Source organism: Tubulanus polymorphus, chromosome 1 (assembly GCF_964204645.1).
Source record: "Tubulanus polymorphus chromosome 1, tnTubPoly1.2, whole genome shotgun sequence".
Taxonomy (NCBI): Eukaryota; Metazoa; Nemertea; class Palaeonemertea; order Tubulaniformes; family Tubulanidae; genus Tubulanus; species Tubulanus polymorphus.
Genome location: NC_134025.1, coordinates 30,970,691 through 30,988,962, shown reverse-complemented (window position 1 = coordinate 30,988,962; position 18,272 = coordinate 30,970,691). Strand labels below are relative to the sequence as shown.

General features: G+C 39.9%; 2 protein-coding genes across 3 annotated transcripts; one reads left to right on the top strand and one right to left on the bottom strand.

The window, feature by feature from the left end:
• Positions 1-2,231: 2,231 nt before the first annotated feature.
• LOC141898149 (uncharacterized) lies at positions 2,232-13,696 on the bottom strand. Of its 2 annotated transcripts, none has more exons than XM_074783989.1 (16): positions 13,633-13,696; positions 13,014-13,142; positions 12,272-12,600; positions 12,089-12,187; positions 11,486-11,641; positions 11,254-11,382; positions 10,367-10,589; positions 9,645-9,987; positions 9,182-9,340; positions 8,629-8,774; positions 8,105-8,182; positions 7,608-7,760; positions 7,396-7,523; positions 6,781-6,882; positions 6,576-6,694; positions 2,232-6,423 (listed from the first exon to the last, which is right to left on the bottom strand). In XM_074783989.1, the coding sequence occupies exons 2-16, from the start codon at positions 13,101-13,103 to the stop codon at positions 3,089-3,091; spliced, it is 5,589 nt and encodes a 1,862-aa protein (XP_074640090.1). In that variant the 5' UTR covers positions 13,104-13,142; positions 13,633-13,696; the 3' UTR covers positions 2,232-3,088. The 2 variants fall into 2 exon arrangements, with proteins under 2 accessions (XP_074640090.1, XP_074640091.1); XM_074783990.1 differs by lacking the exon at positions 13,633-13,696 and adding an exon at positions 13,423-13,453.
• Positions 13,102-17,829, top strand: LOC141915539 (26S proteasome regulatory subunit 4). The gene is made up of 10 exons (XM_074807109.1): positions 13,102-13,164; positions 14,296-14,352; positions 14,640-14,736; positions 15,153-15,277; positions 15,492-15,677; positions 15,971-16,196; positions 16,419-16,507; positions 16,588-16,688; positions 16,764-16,860; positions 17,234-17,829. The coding sequence occupies exons 1-10, from the start codon at positions 13,102-13,104 to the stop codon at positions 17,576-17,578; spliced, it is 1,386 nt and encodes a 461-aa protein (XP_074663210.1). The 3' UTR covers positions 17,579-17,829.
• The last annotated feature ends 443 nt before the right edge of the window (positions 17,830-18,272 follow it).

Genomic DNA, 18,272 nt, shown 5'->3' with positions numbered 1-18,272 from the left:
ATCATTTGACTGATCACATGACTGTAGCCGATTCTGGATATACTGGTGGCAGCAGTCTATTCTCACATGCAGGTCTGTAACATCTCTGCATCGTCCTACAAATCTTACTCTGAATCATACCATTTTCGATAAACTCTGAAAAGCAAAGTCAATTTCTAATAAAAGATAACTGATGGGATTGATCGAAAGGTCTGGAATGATACCCAGTTCTGCGGCTCTGAGTTAAACTTAATTCCTGTGGAATCAGATTCTGTTGCAGTTGTTGACATTTCAGTTGTTTATTTCAGATGTATCAGTGTCGAAATACCCCGGTGGATCTTCCATCAAACCTGTAACGCTTCCAAGAGCGGGTGAGTTTTGAATCATTTCACTTTCATGGTCTGCAGTTGCTCAACGATCGTTAAAGTAAACCATAAACCAGTGTGACAAAGTGACTTAAATAACCCTTTTATGTCTCTTTTTGGTCCCTGTTGGTTAACTCTAACCAATCTTTAAGTATTGGCCCCTTTCTTGATATTCAAATAAGTCAATGGTGTTGGTTGTTATGTCATTTCTAGCTAAGAAATGGAGAGAGGTTGTGAAGTTGGCTAATGCTGAACGACGTCAGGAACTGAAACGAGTTGGACGTTTAAAAAGTGCTGTAGATCTCACTCCAGCGCCGATAGTTCGTCTGCCGGCGGATTACCCGATGATCTCCGCTAATGATGGCATGAGAGTTGTACATACTGTCGTCTTCTCGTTGCTAAAAACGGAAACGAAAGATTTAACGTATTATCTTATACAACCAAAACCAGCAAGATTAGCCTTCAATACTGAAAATTTGACTGTGTACGTTTTTAAATGTTGTTATATTTACATTTCATCTGTTGTTATCTGATGAAGGGCCAAAGCCCTGAGCCACATCAACTTCAAATAGTTGCACTTAATCAACTTGTAGACATTTGATTTAGCATTGAGTTTATTTTCAAATTTTCATACATTGTCCACACTTGTAATATAGTCATAATTGTTTCTAATCCACAGTGGAAACAGTAAATACGGCGTGGTCAATCTAAACTGGACTAGTTATTTACCCTGGTTTAGTGCTACCACTACCAGTGATAAACTGGATTCAAAACATCCAACGATCAAAACTGACAAGAAACCGTCACCGATAACGTAAGAACAAAACCTATCTACGTAATTGATTTAATGATGCCTCTTTAAAGAAAGAATCCACTATTATCCCAGCAGGACAATTATGAAGAAATTATTTCAAGCCTCTGATTTTGTTGTTTTTCAGGGGAGCTGATGATGTGATACCGGTGCCGGAAGCTCGTCCAAATACAACAAGTAGTTTTGTAAATTTGCCTAAACTGAGCTCAGCGGCGGCGAGTAGCGGGTTAACATCCTCTGAGTGCACTTACAGATGGGAATACCCGCTTCCCCCGGCCCCTGATCGCAAGTCACGTGTCAGTTTCGCTTCTATTCAACAACTACACAATAACTACTGTTCACATTATAAACAGGAGAAATTCAAGACTTTATTCAAAAAGGTTCGTTAGAAAGTATTTTTTGCATAAATTAACATAGATTTGAATATATCAATTTCGATAATTGTAATGGCGGGGCGTAATCTTTCAGCATAGAAATAACATAAATTCGAATATATACCATTTATGGTGGTTTTAATTGTGATATATATGTCAGACCTTGAAGTACAGTTATTAATCCAAGGTCAGCCGTACGTAACACATGCGTCATATTGGCCGTCAACTGTATCGCTACTGACGTGTAATTATCGTGTTATTTGTATTATTTGTAGGGTGATAAAATCCAGTTGTTTTTACCGACTTTACGGATGAGGAAACTTTCAGCCAATCAATACGACATACTGCCTCCAATCAAAATACATCAGCTGCTTAATGAAGTTTAAAACAGCCCACTCTTCACTCATGAAATGGCCCCTGATGCTTACGTATCTGTGAAACGGTCCCCGTTTTGATTATTATAATTCAATTGTTAAACATTTTATCTGTGATATATTCAAAGAAATACAAGTATCCTTTAGTTTAGCACAAATCTTTCTTTGTTCGTTCAGCTTTGGTAATCCTTAGGGGCATCTTCAGGTGGAACAGCATTGTTATCCTCGGGGTTGGGCTTCATCTGTCCTCATGTACTGAGCAACAAATCACAAAAGAAAAATTCTAGGTTTATTTACAAAATTCATTTATAAATATTTATTTTGTTGAACCAGTTTTAAACATGTAATAATCAGTTTTATTTTTACAAGCACAAAATTGATGATTTTTCATACATCCAATCTTTACATTGATTACCTAAATGACGATGATGTATAAAATGCACAGTTGGATGGTTCCATTCGCTCTCAATTGTTTCAACAGGATTTTACATGAAGAATTTGACATTTAAATGCAAAATGTGAAGAACATTATACAACCACATATATTACATGTACAATGTTTTATGTTGCGTGTTATAATACAATAAACAGCAGTGAATTCAGATCACTTCATTCAACGCTTATAATAATACATTGTATCAACATCAATACAATGTATCATCGAACATATTACATTGTAGTATAGTAGACTGCCTCAAGTCGGATTCATTCAACTTAGAGATAACTTTTTGACTCAAAGAGATAACCGTTTAACTCAAGAGATAACCGTTCGACTCAAGAGATAACTGTTCAACTTAGAGATAACTGTTTAACTCAGAGATAACTGTTTAACTCAGAGATAACTGTTTAACTCAAGAGATTACTGTTTAACTCAGAGATAACTGTTTAACTCAGAGATAACTGTTTAACTCAGAGATAACTGTTTAACTCAGAGATAACTGTTTAACTCAGAGATAACTGTTTAACTGGGGGGATACATAACATCAAACTTGGATATCACTGGTTGAACAAATTTTGATGGTCTCACTTGAGCAGAGTCTACTAAATTAAGTTTACGTTTAAATTTTGTATACATGTAACCTGGGCCCCCTAGTTCCCCAGGTCTCAGGCCAACTCATCAGTCCGCTGATCTGGGTCACAGGCCAGACCCTCCCCGGTCTCTGGTCCTTCATTAGTCTCAGGTCATCAGTCACTGCTGTCGTGTCTGGATCTCGGTGATTTCTTCGACACTTTCGTAGTTGATTTTTTTGGTGCTTCATCTGTATCGGAACTACTAGAACTATTACTACTACTATTGCTGCTAGAACTACCGGAACTACTCGAGGAGGAACTACCGTCACTATCACTGCTACTATCAGAACTATCATCACTATTCTTTACTCTTTTATTCTTCTCAACTTTTCTCGTTGATTTTCTATTCAAGTTTTGCGAACTTTGTTTCATTTCTCTAGGATTTTCTACTTTTCTTTCTTTTGGTTTTCTAGCAGACGAATCATCCGACCTCTTTCTCCTCTCTCCACTCATTGACCTCTTTCTCCTCTCTCCACTCATTGACCTCTTTCTCCTCTCTCCACTCATTGACCTCTTTCTCCTCTCTCCACTCATTGACCTCTTTCTCCTCTCTCCACTCATTGACCTCTTTCTCCTTTCTCCGCTCATTGACCTATTTCTCCTCTCTCCACTCATTGACCTCTTTCTCCTATCTCCACTCATTGACCCCTTTTTCCTTTCACCACTCATTGACCTCTTTCTCCTATCTCCACTCATTGACCTCTTTCTCCTATCTCCACTCATTGACCTCTTTCTCCTCTCACCACTCATTGACCTCTTCTTTTCTGGACTTATTGACCTCTTGTTCCTCTCATGCTTCGAACGTTGCCTCTCATGACTTGGTGACCTCTTTTCTTTCAGTTTTCTACTTGCGGAATCATTTGACCTCTTCCGCCTCTCACGGCTTACTGACCTCTTGTTCCTCTTTGGACTCGGTGATCTTCTCTTCGGACTTGGTGACCTTCTCTTCGGACTCGGTGATCTTCTCTTTGGACTTGGTGACCTCCTCTTTGGACTGGGTGACTTGTTCTGTGGACTCGGTGTCCTCGGCTGTTCAATACTCCTCCATTTAGAAGCAGGTAATACTGGTGCAGCAGCAGCAGCAGCAGATGCAATGACAGTTTTCTGTTTATTCCTATTTTCAAGCTCCTCAGAATTTTCTCCTATTCTACGAGGTTTTTCTTCAATCTTCCGTTCTTTCTTTAATGAGTTTTTCTTGTTGTTTGTTTCAATCTCCTCAGATTCATTATCATCACGCTTATTTCTTCTATCAACTCGTTCCAGGGAAACGCGATTTTTCTTTCTACTCAAACTGTCCACAGAACTCTCTCTACGTTTCGAGTTATTTCTCTTCTTGCTATGACTTTCCTCGGAACTCTCTCTTCGTTTTGAGTTTGTTTTTCTCTTGCTACGAGTTTCTTCAGAACTCTCTCTCACTTTTGAGTTATTTTTCCTCTTATTACGAGTCTCTTCTGAACTCTCTCTTCGTTTTGAGTTATTTCTCTTCTTGCTACCACTTTCCTCAGAACTCTCTCTGCGTTTTGAGTTAGTTTTTTTCTTGCTGCTCTCAGAACTCTCATCACGTTTTTTATTAGTTTTCCTCCTGCTATCGACAGTAGATGGTTCCTCTCTTTCCTCCGATGACGAACGCCTCGTTATTTTCTTTCTCTGCTGTTTTTCCGATGAATTTCTATCTCGTTGTTTATTTCTACCCTCATCCTCCGAGGGACTATCTCGTTTATTCGTACGTTGAGGTTTTTTCCTCGCTCTCTGTCGTTCATCTTCCTCACTTTCTGATGAACTTTCCTCGCGTCTTTTTTTATTTCTATTTCTCTGTATATCGGGTGATCTGCTGCCGCTACTGCTGCTGCTGCTACTACTGGACGAGGATCTACGTCTGGAATTATTCAGTATTCGACCTCGCGAGGAGGAGGTGTCTTTCTCTCCATTATGTTTGCTCTGTTTCTCTCTGATTCGAGGATCATCTGAATCACTCTCGTAATTATTACGAATATCATCTATTGATTTCTCTGTTTTGATTGGTCGCGATGTTGAGTTATTCTGATCCGGAGTTTCTTTGCGTCTGCTCTCAGCTTGCTGCTGATCATTCCTGGATCGAACATTCGGACTTCTCTCTCGATCGTACCTGCCTCTCACCGGTTCCGGGCTCAGTCTACTGCCCCTCGTCGGCTCTGGGCTTTCTCTTCTTCGGTCTCTAACTCCCGGGCTGCCCCCACGTCTGAAAGGCTCCCGACTATCCCCACGTCTGAAAGGCTCCCGACTATCCCCACGTCTGAAAGGCTCACGGCTATCCCCACGCCTGAAAGGCTCACGGCTATCCCCACGTCTGAAAGGCTCACGACTGTCTCCACGCCTGAAAGGCTCACGACTGTCTCCATGTCTAAAAGGCTCACGACTGTCTCCATGTCTAAAAGGCTCACGACTGTCCCTGTATCCATCCCTAAATGGCTCAGGGCTTTCTCTACGTCTATAAGGTTCTGGGCTGTCCCTCCTCCAGTCTCTCAATGGCTCTCTGCTGTCCCTTCGCCAGTCTCTCATGGGCTCTCTGCTATCCCCGCGTCTATAAGGCTCAGGACTGCCTCTGTATCTATATGGTTCTGGGCTATCCCTTCTCCTGTCTCTCATGGGCTCAGGACTGTCCCTACGTCTAAACGGCTCTGGGCTAATCCTACGTCTAAAAGGTTCTGGACTGTCTCTTCGCCTGTCTCTCATGGGCTCAGGACTGCCCCTACGTCTAAAAGGTTCTGGACTACCCCTACGCTCGTCTCTCACAGGCTCTGGACTGCACCTACGCCTGTCTCTCATGGGCTCAGGACTACCCCTGCGCTGGTCTCTCATGGGCTCCGGACTACCCCTGCGCCTGTCTCTCATGGGCTCTGGACTACCCCTGCGCTGGTCTCTTACAGGCTCCGGACTACCCCTGCGCTGGTCTCTTACAGGCTCCGGACTACCCCTGCGCCTGTCTCTCATGGGCTCTGGACTACCCCTGCGCCTGTCTCTCATGGGCTCTGGGCTATCTCTACGTCTAAAATTGGAATTGTCAGCACTCTGATCTCTACGACGAGTATCATAATCTATTCTACGGTCACTAGGGGGCGAACTGTGTCTATGTTTATTATCAGGTGATTGATGATCAGTAGGTTTATTGACGTATGACGGGGGTGAAGTATTATTATTAGTATATCCAGCGCGTTGTTTTAATCGTGTATTTATATCCTCGCGATGATTCATTTCAGTTTTTTCATTCTTTCGTTTTGATTTCAGTTTATTTTCCACGCCGTTATTTTCTAAACGTTTGTTTTTATTTTTCTGGTTTTTATCCGTTTTTTTATCCAGTTTTTCGAGTTCTTTTCGAATTTTCGCTGCTTTTTTCGATTTACTCGTTTTACGTCGGCGATTTTTTTCGGTATCGGAATCCGACGAAGAAGAATCACTCGAATCGGCAGAATCTGAAATAAATTTAAACAAAATCTCAGAATTTTAAAAGTTTTTTATTTTAAGATAGATGTTGTTAGTCGTATGTGGAATGTTGTATGATGTAAGTTGTATGTTGAAAGTTGTTGATTGTATGTTGCATGTTGTATAAGTCGATGATAGTTACCTGAAGAACTACTTGATGAACTACTATCAGAAGAACTACTTTCTGAAGAAGATTTTTGTTGAAGTTTCTCCTGCGCCATTTGTTTGGATTGATTCTTTAAATGATCCCTCAATTCTTCCCTACAAACAAAACAGATTATTCTCAATGAAATGTTTGGATCAACAGGTTGGTTTTTTATTATGGCTGAAATGTAATTGATACTTACGTGAGACCGCCGAGGCCGATAGTAGTGAAGAAATTAATGGCAAATCTAGTGTTTCTAGGATTATCACGAGGTAGAACACCTTCATAGTACGGTAGCATAGTCCTAGAAAATAATAATACATCTTCACTTTGTTATACAGAGATAGAAGAGGGAGAGGGGGAGGTGAGAGAGGTAGAGGGGGAGGTGAGAGAGGTAGAGGGGGAGGTGATAGAGGTAGAGGGGGAGGTGAGAGAGGTAGAGGGGGAGGTGAGAGAGGCAGAGAGATGAGAGAGGGGGAGGTGAGGGAGCTAGAGGGTGGAGGTGAGAGAGATGGGGAGGTGAGGGAGGTAGAGGGTGGAGGTGAGAGAGGGGGAGGTGAGGGAGGTAGAGGGGGAGGTGAGAGAGGTAGAGGGGGAGGTGAGAGAGGCAGAGAGATGAGAGAGGGGGAGGTGAGGGAGCTAGAGGGTGGAGGTGAGAGAGATGGGGAGGTGAGGGAGGTAGAGGGTGAAGGTGAGAGTTGGGGAGGTGAGGGAGGTAGAGGGTGGAGGTGAGAGAGGTGGAGGTGAGGGAGGTAGAGGGTGGAGGTGAGAGAGATATGAGAGTGTAGTAGCTGATTTTGATGCCGTATAAACTTACTCATCCTTAAGGCGTGCGTTCAGTTTCGGTAAACCGAGATATTCCGATAATTCTTGGAAGAAAATCTTAATGAAAATTCGACTGGATGAAGTTGTGTCTTCTTCATTCAGTTTGATATGTTCTAAAACCTAAAAAACAAACCGCAAAACTAACGCTGAAAACTTGGCGTGATGCGACGGAGTGAGGTTTCAGCTGCATGGTTTTAACCTTACCGCCCACGAGATGGCGTCCGTGTGAAGAAGATGAGCGAAGAATTTGGCGACGTTACGAAGTTTATTCGTTTCCAGGCGATGGATTGTTGAATACTGTTCCTGAAATATCGTCTCGAACGGCTCGATATAAATCTTGTTCAACTGACAAAATCTCTATAAATAAAAACAACAATAAATCAACACCAGAGTTTGATAATTCAGAGCGAGAGGAGGGAGGGGGGTATGAGACAGGGAAAGTCAGTGTAGTTTGGGCGATCATTATGTTGACGACTAAAATAGGGACATGACTTCAGTGCGGGTTTGACACTACGTACACACATGACCCAGTTCCACGGTTGTGGACCCGGTTCCACAGTTGTGAGTTTAGATTTGACTCATTGAAAATGAACTGATTTTTACTAAGGATCCCGAGTTCAGAGTTAACTCTAACTCACAGTTACTGTGGAACTGGGTTCAGATAAAGGAGGTATGTTATGATTTATAAAACACACACTGACCTGAGCTAATAATCCATAGAATTTCTCATAAGTTCTCTGTTGAGCGCAGCAATCAAGTATCATATTACACAATTCCACCTGAAATTACAGCATTGCGTAATGTGTTTCATGGTTTATGGTTTTTGCTCATTCAGGGCCCGGTTTCACGAAAAAGTTTAAGCCTAAAACAGTTATGTTTTAATTGTTGCCCTCATTGAAAACATGAAAAATTTGAGTTTAACTTGTTTGTGAAACTGGGCCCAGATGATTAAAACTACAACACCGATTTTAGTGGCAGATTCCGAAAAAATCAGAACTAATAAAATTATTCTTTTTGAAAGGAGGATTTGACATTTTTGGCCACTTCTGCCACCATTTTCAAAATGCATGCAACTTAGCAAATAACAAAATGTCCAGCAGGATTACGGCAACGTGCTCAGCCTGAATAAAGTACTGACGATGGGAAACTCCTGCATCTCTGCTACATCTGTTGTAGTAATAATTGTAATGAAGAAATGGTTGAATTCAGTAAATAAAACACTAACCTCCTGTCCGGGTTTTAGCTGCATTTTAAGGACTTTATGAGCGCACTCTTCAAAATCTAAACTCGATTGAAACGTCAGGTAAATTGTACGACGAAGAGCGACTAAATTAGTTTCCGTGGCGTCGATTATTAACTGTTTTCCTTCATCTGTAGAAATATAAACAATAAAACATTCTCAATATTAGTTACAACTAAAACCCTGGATCCATTCACTGGTTATCAGTCTAATATCTGATAACGAAGTATTTTACATTCAATTTACGATGTATCTACAAACAATTTGCTTAAAAAGAAAATAAACAAAGATATTTATACGCAAACAGTTGTATTCATTTAACCAAAAACTGCGTAGAACAATTATTTTTTTCTTATAGATAAGATTACCAGCATAGTTTCTGACAACTTATTGAAAAATTAAATATTGTTTGTCCAAGTTTGGTAAAATATCTGATATGAAATAGAAAGAACATAAAAGATCTGAAAGTTTTCAACGTTGATAATTTTGAATATAATTCAAAACTATGTTTGTAAAACAAGAATTATTATTCTCTTACCATCTTCACTTTCAGAATCTGATCCGGATCCTGATTCTGATGATCCACTTCCTCCGGATTCGTCTGAATCCGATCCAGAATCCTCGTCTAGAATAGTCTTCTTGATCTGTTTATATTTCTCTTCATTCGCGATGAAATCAGGATCAAATTTAAACACGTCTAAAAAACATTAAAATAATCCAGAATTTACGCACATTCCTTTCATAGACAATCCCAGGTGACCTGGAGCCGCCCACTGGATTGGAATGAATAGGATGGCTCCTAACGCGTGTAATCTAGAGATATTCTTTGAGAAATACTTAGGTAGGGATACCACAATTCATTAAATAAGAACTTTTGGAAATTTTTGCAAAAAGTAAATATTCTTTCAGGTCTTCAGAGTAAAGAACTAACTTCAATGACAAGCTATAAACCCTGGAAATACGGTCGAATACATTTACATACATCAATACTTTAAACTTACTGAGAATATCTTCAGAATTCACTTGTTCTTCCAATGATAACATGTGAGTAAACTGATCATCTTCCTCGACTAAATCCAACCCTTCCACAATCGTAACGTGATCCTTGAATCCGTCTTTTCTCACTTGAAACATCACTTCGACCATATACTGAACTCGTTTATCGATGTGAGACTCGTGTAACGCATTGCGCAATCGATCGAATATAGCGTGCATTCCACGTGGAGAAACATCGGTTAGTTTCATTCCACATTCCTGCAGGAATCCACACGCTACTTCCACCGAGTCATCCGTAGGGGTTTCTAATAGTAACGTTAATATTTCCAACGCGACGACTTCGTGAGCCTGAAATTTAAAACGGGGTTTAAATAGATAAACATGAATGAGCAAGAGGGTTTTTACAGATCAGGGAATCCAAAAATCATTCCCTGATATTTTTCTGACCATAAACCCACAGTTGAAATTCCCTGATTCAATTATGATCTTTCCCGTTTCCTATCAAGAGGTTCCTAGTGCCATTCATTTCCAGCAAGAACAACATAGAGTAAAAATATTAAAATTCCCCGATTAAGTTATAAGATATCCTCATTGGGAGCTGTTTCTTATCAAGAGGTTCCTTGTGCCACTCGTCACCAGCACGAGTGAAAATATTCAAATTCCCAGACTTTCAAGAAAAGATTTAGAATTCTCTGATGTGTAATAATTGTGTGACAGAAATACTTACGACTTGTTGATTAACGAGATGAGCGATAAACCTGGTCGCCGATAAACAAATAGCTTTATCGTTTCTACGGTAACCCTTACGGAACAGTATGATAAGACGGCGTAGAATGAGTTCACCGATATTCGGGAATCGTGAGTTAATGATAGCGGTGAACGCTGCGTAAACATGAGTGAACGTAGGAGACGCAGCTTGAGCCTGGATTACAGCACGAGACAATAAACCTCTACAAATAATAACATCATCGATTAGATATACAATAGAAACAGAGTCCGGGGGCTCCGTGACAAACAGAGTCCGGGGGCACGCGACAAACAGAGTCCGGGGGGCTCCGTGACAAACAGAGTCCGGGGCTCTGTGACAAACAGAGTCCGGGGGCTCCGTGACAAACAGAGTCCGGGGGCACGTGACATTCAGCTCCGTGACAAACAGAGTCCGGGGGCACGTGACATTCAGCTCCGTGACAAACAGAGTCCGGGGGCACGTGACATTCAGCTCCGTGACAAACAGAGTCGGGGGGCATGTGACATTCAGCTCCGTGACAAGCAGAGTCCGGGGGCACGTGACATTCAGCTCCGTGACAAACAGAGTCCGGGGGCACGTGACATTCAGCTCCGTGACAAACAGAGTCGGGGGGCATGTGACATTCAGCTCCGTGACAAGCAGAGTCCGGGGGCACGTGACATTCAGCTCCGTGACAAACAGAGTCCGGGGGCACGTGACATTCAGCTCCGTGACAAACAGAGTCCGGGGGCACGTGACATTCAGCTCCGTGACAAACAGAGTCCGGGGGCACGTAATACTGTGAGGCAATCTGCTCTGACTGTGGTAAGCACAGTTCACTTCAAGACTGAAGTTTCATCGAAATGATAAACTCTTATTTTTGTTACCTTCCTCTGACGATATTCTCTTGAAATAATTCCCTAACAACGATATCGATATTCGATACGTTCACTTTATTTATCAAACCATTTATTGATTTCTTTAAAGCTTCCCAGGCCAAACGTTGAAATTCAATACTACAAAATAAAATCATCGTCACAAGATTAAAGCGGTCTGTTGAGCCTGAGCTAGGAGAAGATAAGATAGAAGGGGATAAGTTACGAGGAAGGACCGGCTTACCTGGATTTATCAGTAATTTTTGCTTGCATCATACGTAGTTTAGCGGGAGGAATGTAAGCTCCACCGGTTCGGGTCGGTAAAGATTCCGTATCTTTCTTTTTTTTCGGGGGCGGCGTCGAAATCTTCTCCGTATCACCAGCTTTACGTTTACGATCGCTGTCCATAGAAAACAAGAAATCGCATTCAACTGCAGTTCATACAATCATAAACCCAACTTAACAATTTTGTACCCCCTTCTACAGTTCTGGATCCAGTTCTACAGTTGCTGCGTTAGATTTTACTCCAGGGGCTAGTTGCACAGTCGCGACGTAAGTCCAAAAGTAGTCTTAAATCTTAAGACTTGTCTTAAGTTTTTAGATTGGCCATTGAACTAAGTTCGTCTTAGAATGGTCTCAAGTCAAAGCCATGACTGTGCAACCAGCTCCAGAGTTTAATCATTGAGAAAATTAACTAATTTTAACTAGGGAATTAACTCAAACTCACAACTGTGGAGCCAGGTCCCGGATCCAATTTCATATTGTCATTTTATTAGACTTAATTTCAAACGTTGCGAAGTGATTTTAACTGAAGAGTTTAATGAGTTGTGATTGATGGAAAACTCACTTGTATTCACGATCTCTAGATCTCCTCGATCGGTCATCTCTACCGTCTAATTTAGTTCGTTTTCGTTCACTAGGTGGTGTCTCAGGGCTCCGACTCCGTCTATTAGAAATACAATGATAGAAAATATAGACGAGTTTTCACATGAATGAAGTTCACATGATGAGGTATGGACCGCACACCGACCTGTTCAGATCTAATTCAGCTTTTCTCTTAGTTTCTGGAGATCTTCTATCAATAATTTCTGATTTACGTTGTTTTTGTTCCGGTGATTGCGATAACGACGATCGAGGTCTCTCCGTTTTTATTTCTGATTTCAGTTTAGTTTCCGGCGATCTGTTGTCGACTATTTCAGACTTGCGTTGAACTTTAGGAGGTGAATCTTCAGCGATAGGGTCCGGATCATCGGGAGGAACTCGAATCGGAGAGTGAACTGGTGCAGGAGCAGCAGCAGCAGACGGCTGCTCAGAATCAGGAGCAGGAGCTGAAGGGGTTGGGTTTGGAGAAACAACTTTCTGTAACAAGAAACACAAATTAACTATTAATTAAACTAAACAAAATTTCAATTCTAATCATTCTGCACAAAGTCTTTTTAAGGGGCTCTCATTTTGAACATCAACGCCTCAGCCCTCCCTAATGATGTGTTTATTTGATTGAGGGTGAGGAGAGTGGTTAATGCAGTATTTGATCGAGAGGGAGGAGGGTGGTTAATGCAGTATTTGATTGAGAGGGAGGAGGGTGTTTAATGCAGTATTTGATTGAGAGGGAGGAGGGTGGTTAATGCAGTATTTGATTGAGAGGGAGGAGGGTGTTTAATGCAGTATTTGATTGAGGGTGAGGAGGGTGGTTAATGCAGTATTTGATTGAGGGTGAGGAGGGTGGTTAATGCAGTATTTGATTGAGAGGGAGGAAGGTGTTTAATACAGACCTGTATAACTGCACTGCGGATAGATTTCTGTTTACTTCGTTCTCCATCACTAGAACTACATTCACCACTTTCTGGATCGCTTTCGGACATGTTTCACCACGGCACCAGCAGCAGCAGCAGCACCAGTAGCTGTAACAGTAACAGCGAGATGGTCAGTCAGATGAAGGCCTCTTCTCAAATATAAAGGGGCATATTATTAATGGATGTTGTTACAAAAGGGACTCCTTCGGTAAAGCAGTGGTATATAGACTAAATCTAGATTTCCACAAGTAAAACTATTGTCCAGATGCTGCCTTCTCAATCTCAGTAAATCAAAAATAACTTCATTATTGGATCATTTTTCCCATCGGCCCTAAGGGTCTGAGTCAGTGAAACATCAGTTCTGGCGACATCTAAACCGTGGTCGCACCAGAAACTCAACACATCTGCTCTGACGTGACTTGTCTATCACTGACTAATAAACTGAACAGTACCCACACAGACTATCCATCGGGTGTTAAAAAGCGGATTGTCGAGTTTAAACAATCACCTCAAATCACAACCATTAAGACAATCATTCATTCACAATCGATTTAAACAATATAGAATGTCAAATCGTCAATAGATATCGAATAATCACCTGTAAATCGTCGATTTTAACAATATAATACGACTCAATAGCGGCAGCACGTTTAATCGTCGACAGGGGGCGCTCGCGTCGTCATAGTCGTGCTATTTACCACCTTTCAGATTTTTACTTTTCCTTCTAATGTAATTTATCATGAATTCTGCTATCAGCTGATTAAGTGAAATGTTAATAATGTGTTATATTTTTCTTTCATTCTTAGTTTGATTTTTGGCTGAATTAGATTGGATTGATTTCATCAATAAAGTAATAATTAAATTTATTGAACTGATATTACACATAAAATCATTAATTTGATTTATAAGAATTAGGAATGAGATCATTTTTTTGAGTTTATTTGACGATTTTTGTTGTTTATCAATTTTTCGATATATATGAAATCGGTCCACATCGGTAATTAGTCTGACCATAATGGTGAGTGACAAAGCATAATTTTTCTCAGATTCAAATCGAAAATTTCTCATTATAAAACAAATTAACGCTTAAAATTAATAATCAACATTATCCGTATAATGTTAGACGGGTTGTGAAGCAGTTTATAGCTGTGAAAGTTTGTTCGGTTTCTAGAGATTTCAATAAACAGCGAACCGGCTCTAGAAATGTAGTCTGTTAAACTTCCGTTAGACGACCGGTTTCCATCTTTTGCTTTTTTTTTAGGGTCAGAATCAGTCAGGAGGAGCTGGTGGAAACCAGGGCGATAAAAAAGATGACAAGGTTTGTATTTTTGGTTTGTTAAACCCTGTATTGCTAGAATTTAAAATTGTTTAATGTCAAATTCAAGTTGATTGAAAAATGCAGTGTCATCCGATTGAAATGACAGTTTATTAAATCACCCCTTTAAAATGAACCTCATGTTTTTACAATTTCTTCATACTTGGTCTTTATTGAGACAGAAATCTGTTTTTGATTTTTGATATTTTTCAGTAAATCTATTGTATATCATTTAGACAATAGACTAAGTGAGATAATGATAGTTATATATTTCATGAATTTGATTTAAGGATAAAAAGAAGAAGTATGAACCCCCGATACCAACTCGAGTCGGCAAGAAAAAGAAGAGAATCAAGGGACCCGAAGCTGCTAATAAACTGCCATTAGGTAAAAATCTCATACTGTTCAGAATCAGTTCACTTATTGACTTCTAGATATACTTCCACAGTTTTCTGGTTTGATTCTGCAGTGGGTTGTGCTTATTCCACTTTCCTGGGCCCGGTTTCATAGACTGAGTATCAAAGTGATCCCTAAGGGTAAATCCTCAATTTGGGTGACAACCACCATAGTTACAATGAGAAACAATGGTTATAACTGACAAATTTCAAAATGTTCAAAGGGATTATTCTTCTTACACATCTATGAAACCCACCCCTGGTTTATAAGTTTGATCCACAGTCAAATAACTAATTTTTAATCTGAGACTTATGGCCCTGTTTGATTCAATGAGGAACTGATGTCTATTGAAATAGATTTGTATGAAGTGATTTGTCGTTGATGAATGTTTTTTTTCTCGTCCTCAGTAACCCCTCACACGAGATGCCGTCTGAAGTTACTGAAACTCGAAAGAATCAAAGATTATTTACTTTTGGAAGAAGAATTCATCAAGAATCAAGAAAGATTGAAGCCACAAGAAGAAAAGAATGAGGTAACTTTGAAATTACAAAATCCGATTTATTATTTTATTGTTTATTTATTTTCTATCATGTAAAACAATTTGATATCACAGTTTCTTCGTCAAAGGTTCTTCTCTGGCCTCTCTCCTTCTGAATCTGAAAAAAATACAACTTGGATTTGTAAATGATTCCCTAAATGGAGAGATGAAAAGAGTATTTAATACATTGTTGTTTGTTTGTTTGTAGGAAGAGAGATCTAAAGTAGATGATTTACGAGGAACTCCGATGTCTGTAGGAAATCTAGAAGAGATCATTGATGATAATCACGCTATTGTTTCTACCGCTGTCGGTAGTGAACATTACGTTAGTATTTTATCATTCGTCGATAAAGATCAGTTGGAGCCGGGATGTTCTGTTCTGCTCAATCATAAGGTTCGTACACCCTCCTCTCATCCCCCCTATTGCTTAATTCTCTGAAATGATTGGAGATGCTTTGTCTCAAACTTGGTAAAAATCCCAAACTTAACTAGGTCAGATGGGTTCAGTTGTGGAAGTTGTTGATTGAATTCTAGACTACTCCGATTCACTCATTCCAACTGAAGTGTTGAATTTTGAGGACTCTGTAGAACTAAGTGTTGAATTTTGAGGACTCTGAACTGGATCCTTCAGATCATAATGAAATGATATATTTGTGCATGTTTTGATTGTGTATATTGATATACCAGGTTCATGCAGTAGTCGGAGTGTTGTCTGATGACACTGATCCGATGGTAACCGTAATGAAACTAGATAAAGCTCCTCAGGAAACTTACGCCGATATCGGAGGATTAGATACGCAAATACAAGAGATCAAAGAATCTGTGGAATTACCTTTGACACATCCCGAATATTACGAAGAAATGGGAATTCGACCTCCTAAAGGTGTCATTCTATACGGACCTCCGGGAACAGGTCAGTATCTTCACTGGTTTTATTTTAAAATCACGATCCAGTTCAACAGTTATTAGTTGACAGGCTGAACCTAGAACTGTAAAACTGGATCGTGTTGTTTTGAAACGTTTAAAACTTGTTCAAATTTGTGACAAAATTTCTCAAAAATTCATGCGTCGAGATTAAGAGAGAGAATAGAATTTGAATATTTGTCAATGTCTCGAATGTTTTCTGGATTTACAGGTAAAACATTATTAGCTAAAGCAGTAGCCAATCAGACTTCAGCTACCTTCCTTAGAGTCGTCGGTTCTGAACTGATTCAAAAATATCTCGTAAGTTTTTATACAATTCTCTCCCTGTAACTGAGTCGATTATTGAGAATTGTGATTGAATTAATATTGTTGTATTTCAGGGAGATGGACCTAAATTAGTTCGTGAATTATTCCGCGTTGCCGAGGAACACGCTCCGTCTATTGTGTTTATCGATGAGATTGACGCAGTCGGAACCAAGCGGTAAAAACTAAATTTCATTCTGCTGTCCGCGAAATTTTTCAACAGAAAACTGAGGAATATAATTGATTGTTTCAGATATGAGTCGAATTCTGGAGGTGAAAGAGAAATTCAACGTACAATGTTAGAATTATTAAATCAATTGGATGGTTTCGATTCTAGAGGTGACGTCAAGGTGTGTATATTTTATAAACTATTTCTGAAATGAAACCGAACCAAACTGAATCATACTTCATGTTGGATCTCCCTGATTTAACAAGCTTTATACTTTATGAGGATACCTCCGAAAAATCAGCGGTTCAGCAAGGAATCGTGTTTTGTCCGAACATCAAGTTCCACTGTGGATTTGGATCTAGAACTGCGGAAATGGATTCAGAACTGTGGAATTGAGTCCAGAACTGTGGAACTGGATCCAGAACTGTGGAACTGGATCTAGAATTGTGGAACTGGTCCAGAACTGTGGAAATGGATCCAGAACTGTAGAACTGGATCCTGAACTGTAGAACCGGATCCTGAACTGTAGAATAATGAGTGTAATATATTTACAGGTAATAATGGCTACAAACCGGATAGAAACGTTGGACCCGGCTCTGATCCGTCCGGGACGAATCGATCGTAAAATAGAATTCCCGCTTCCCGACGAGAAAACTAAACGACGTATTTTCAACATCCACACGAATCGTATGACACTCGCGGAGGATGTTAAAATAGAGGATTACGTAATGGCTAAAGATGATTTATCGGGAGCCGATATTAAAGCTATTTGTACGGAGGCAGGTTTATTAGCGTTGAGAGAACGACGTATGAAAGTTACAAATGAAGACTTTAAAAAAGCGAAAGAAAACGTTCTTTATCGTAAAAATGAAGGGACACCTGAAGGTTTATATTTATAAACTATCAGATTGTTGTATCAACGTCGTCTGGGGTCTGTTGTACAGTTGTGATGCAAGTCCAAACGCTATCCTAAATCTAAGTTGGACCTGTGAATGGTTTTAATCCATGATTGTACAATTTGCCCCCGATCATAATATCTGCATACACGTTTGAAAAATGTTTGTAATTTGAGTCAGTGAATAAATAAGAGACTCTTTATGTGTGATTCATGACTTCAGTGTATTATAGATGATGAATAATAAAAAAAAAACTCTTATTATTAATTTCCATCAATTTATCTATGAACATTCTCTTGTTTCTTCAATTTATATGTACGGGTTCGTTCAGCATGAATGAATTTAAAACATCTATCCTCCAGTTGGCTGTGGAGTATTACTCGCATGTCTGAGAAATCCCCTATACTGGTTGTCGGTCTCTACCTTCAGTTAAGACTATTGTACGATTTAAACTCTAGTTTATAGATTGGATTGTTTTTGAAATCGAATAGAATTGGACAGGCGACCAGTCTAATAGTGAACTAACGTATCACTCGCCTGCCGCAGTGGGAATGTAATCCTGTCAGTATAGTTCCCATTTTCACCGCTATCGATATGTCTAGGGGCAGCACTTGACGGTCATAAATCGACCTAAAGAGAAAGTCGCCTAAATTTGTCTTTGTGATGTATGATCAGTTATCCCTTTTCTTTACCAAAA

Bases quoted from the DNA above. Each gene is read 5' to 3' on its own strand.
- LOC141898149 (XM_074783989.1), bottom strand. From the start codon at position 13,103: ATGTCCGAAAGCGATCCAGAAAGTGGTGAATGTAGTTCTAGTGATGGA. The intron at 12,188-12,271 runs GTCGGTGTGCGG...TATTTCTAATAG, and splicing joins GCTGAATTAGATCTGAACAG to ACGGAGTCGGAGCCCTGAGA. The intron at 7,524-7,607 runs GTAAGGTTAAAA...TTTGTTTTTTAG, and splicing joins CGGACGCCATCTCGTGGGCG to GTTTTAGAACATATCAAACT.
- LOC141915539 (XM_074807109.1), top strand. From the start codon at position 13,102: ATGTTTCACCACGGCACCAGCAGCAGCAGCAGCACCAGTAGCTGTAAC. The intron at 15,278-15,491 runs GTAACTTTGAAA...GTTTGTTTGTAG, and splicing joins CACAAGAAGAAAAGAATGAG to GAAGAGAGATCTAAAGTAGA. The intron at 16,508-16,587 runs GTAAGTTTTTAT...GTTGTATTTCAG, and splicing joins AACTGATTCAAAAATATCTC to GGAGATGGACCTAAATTAGT.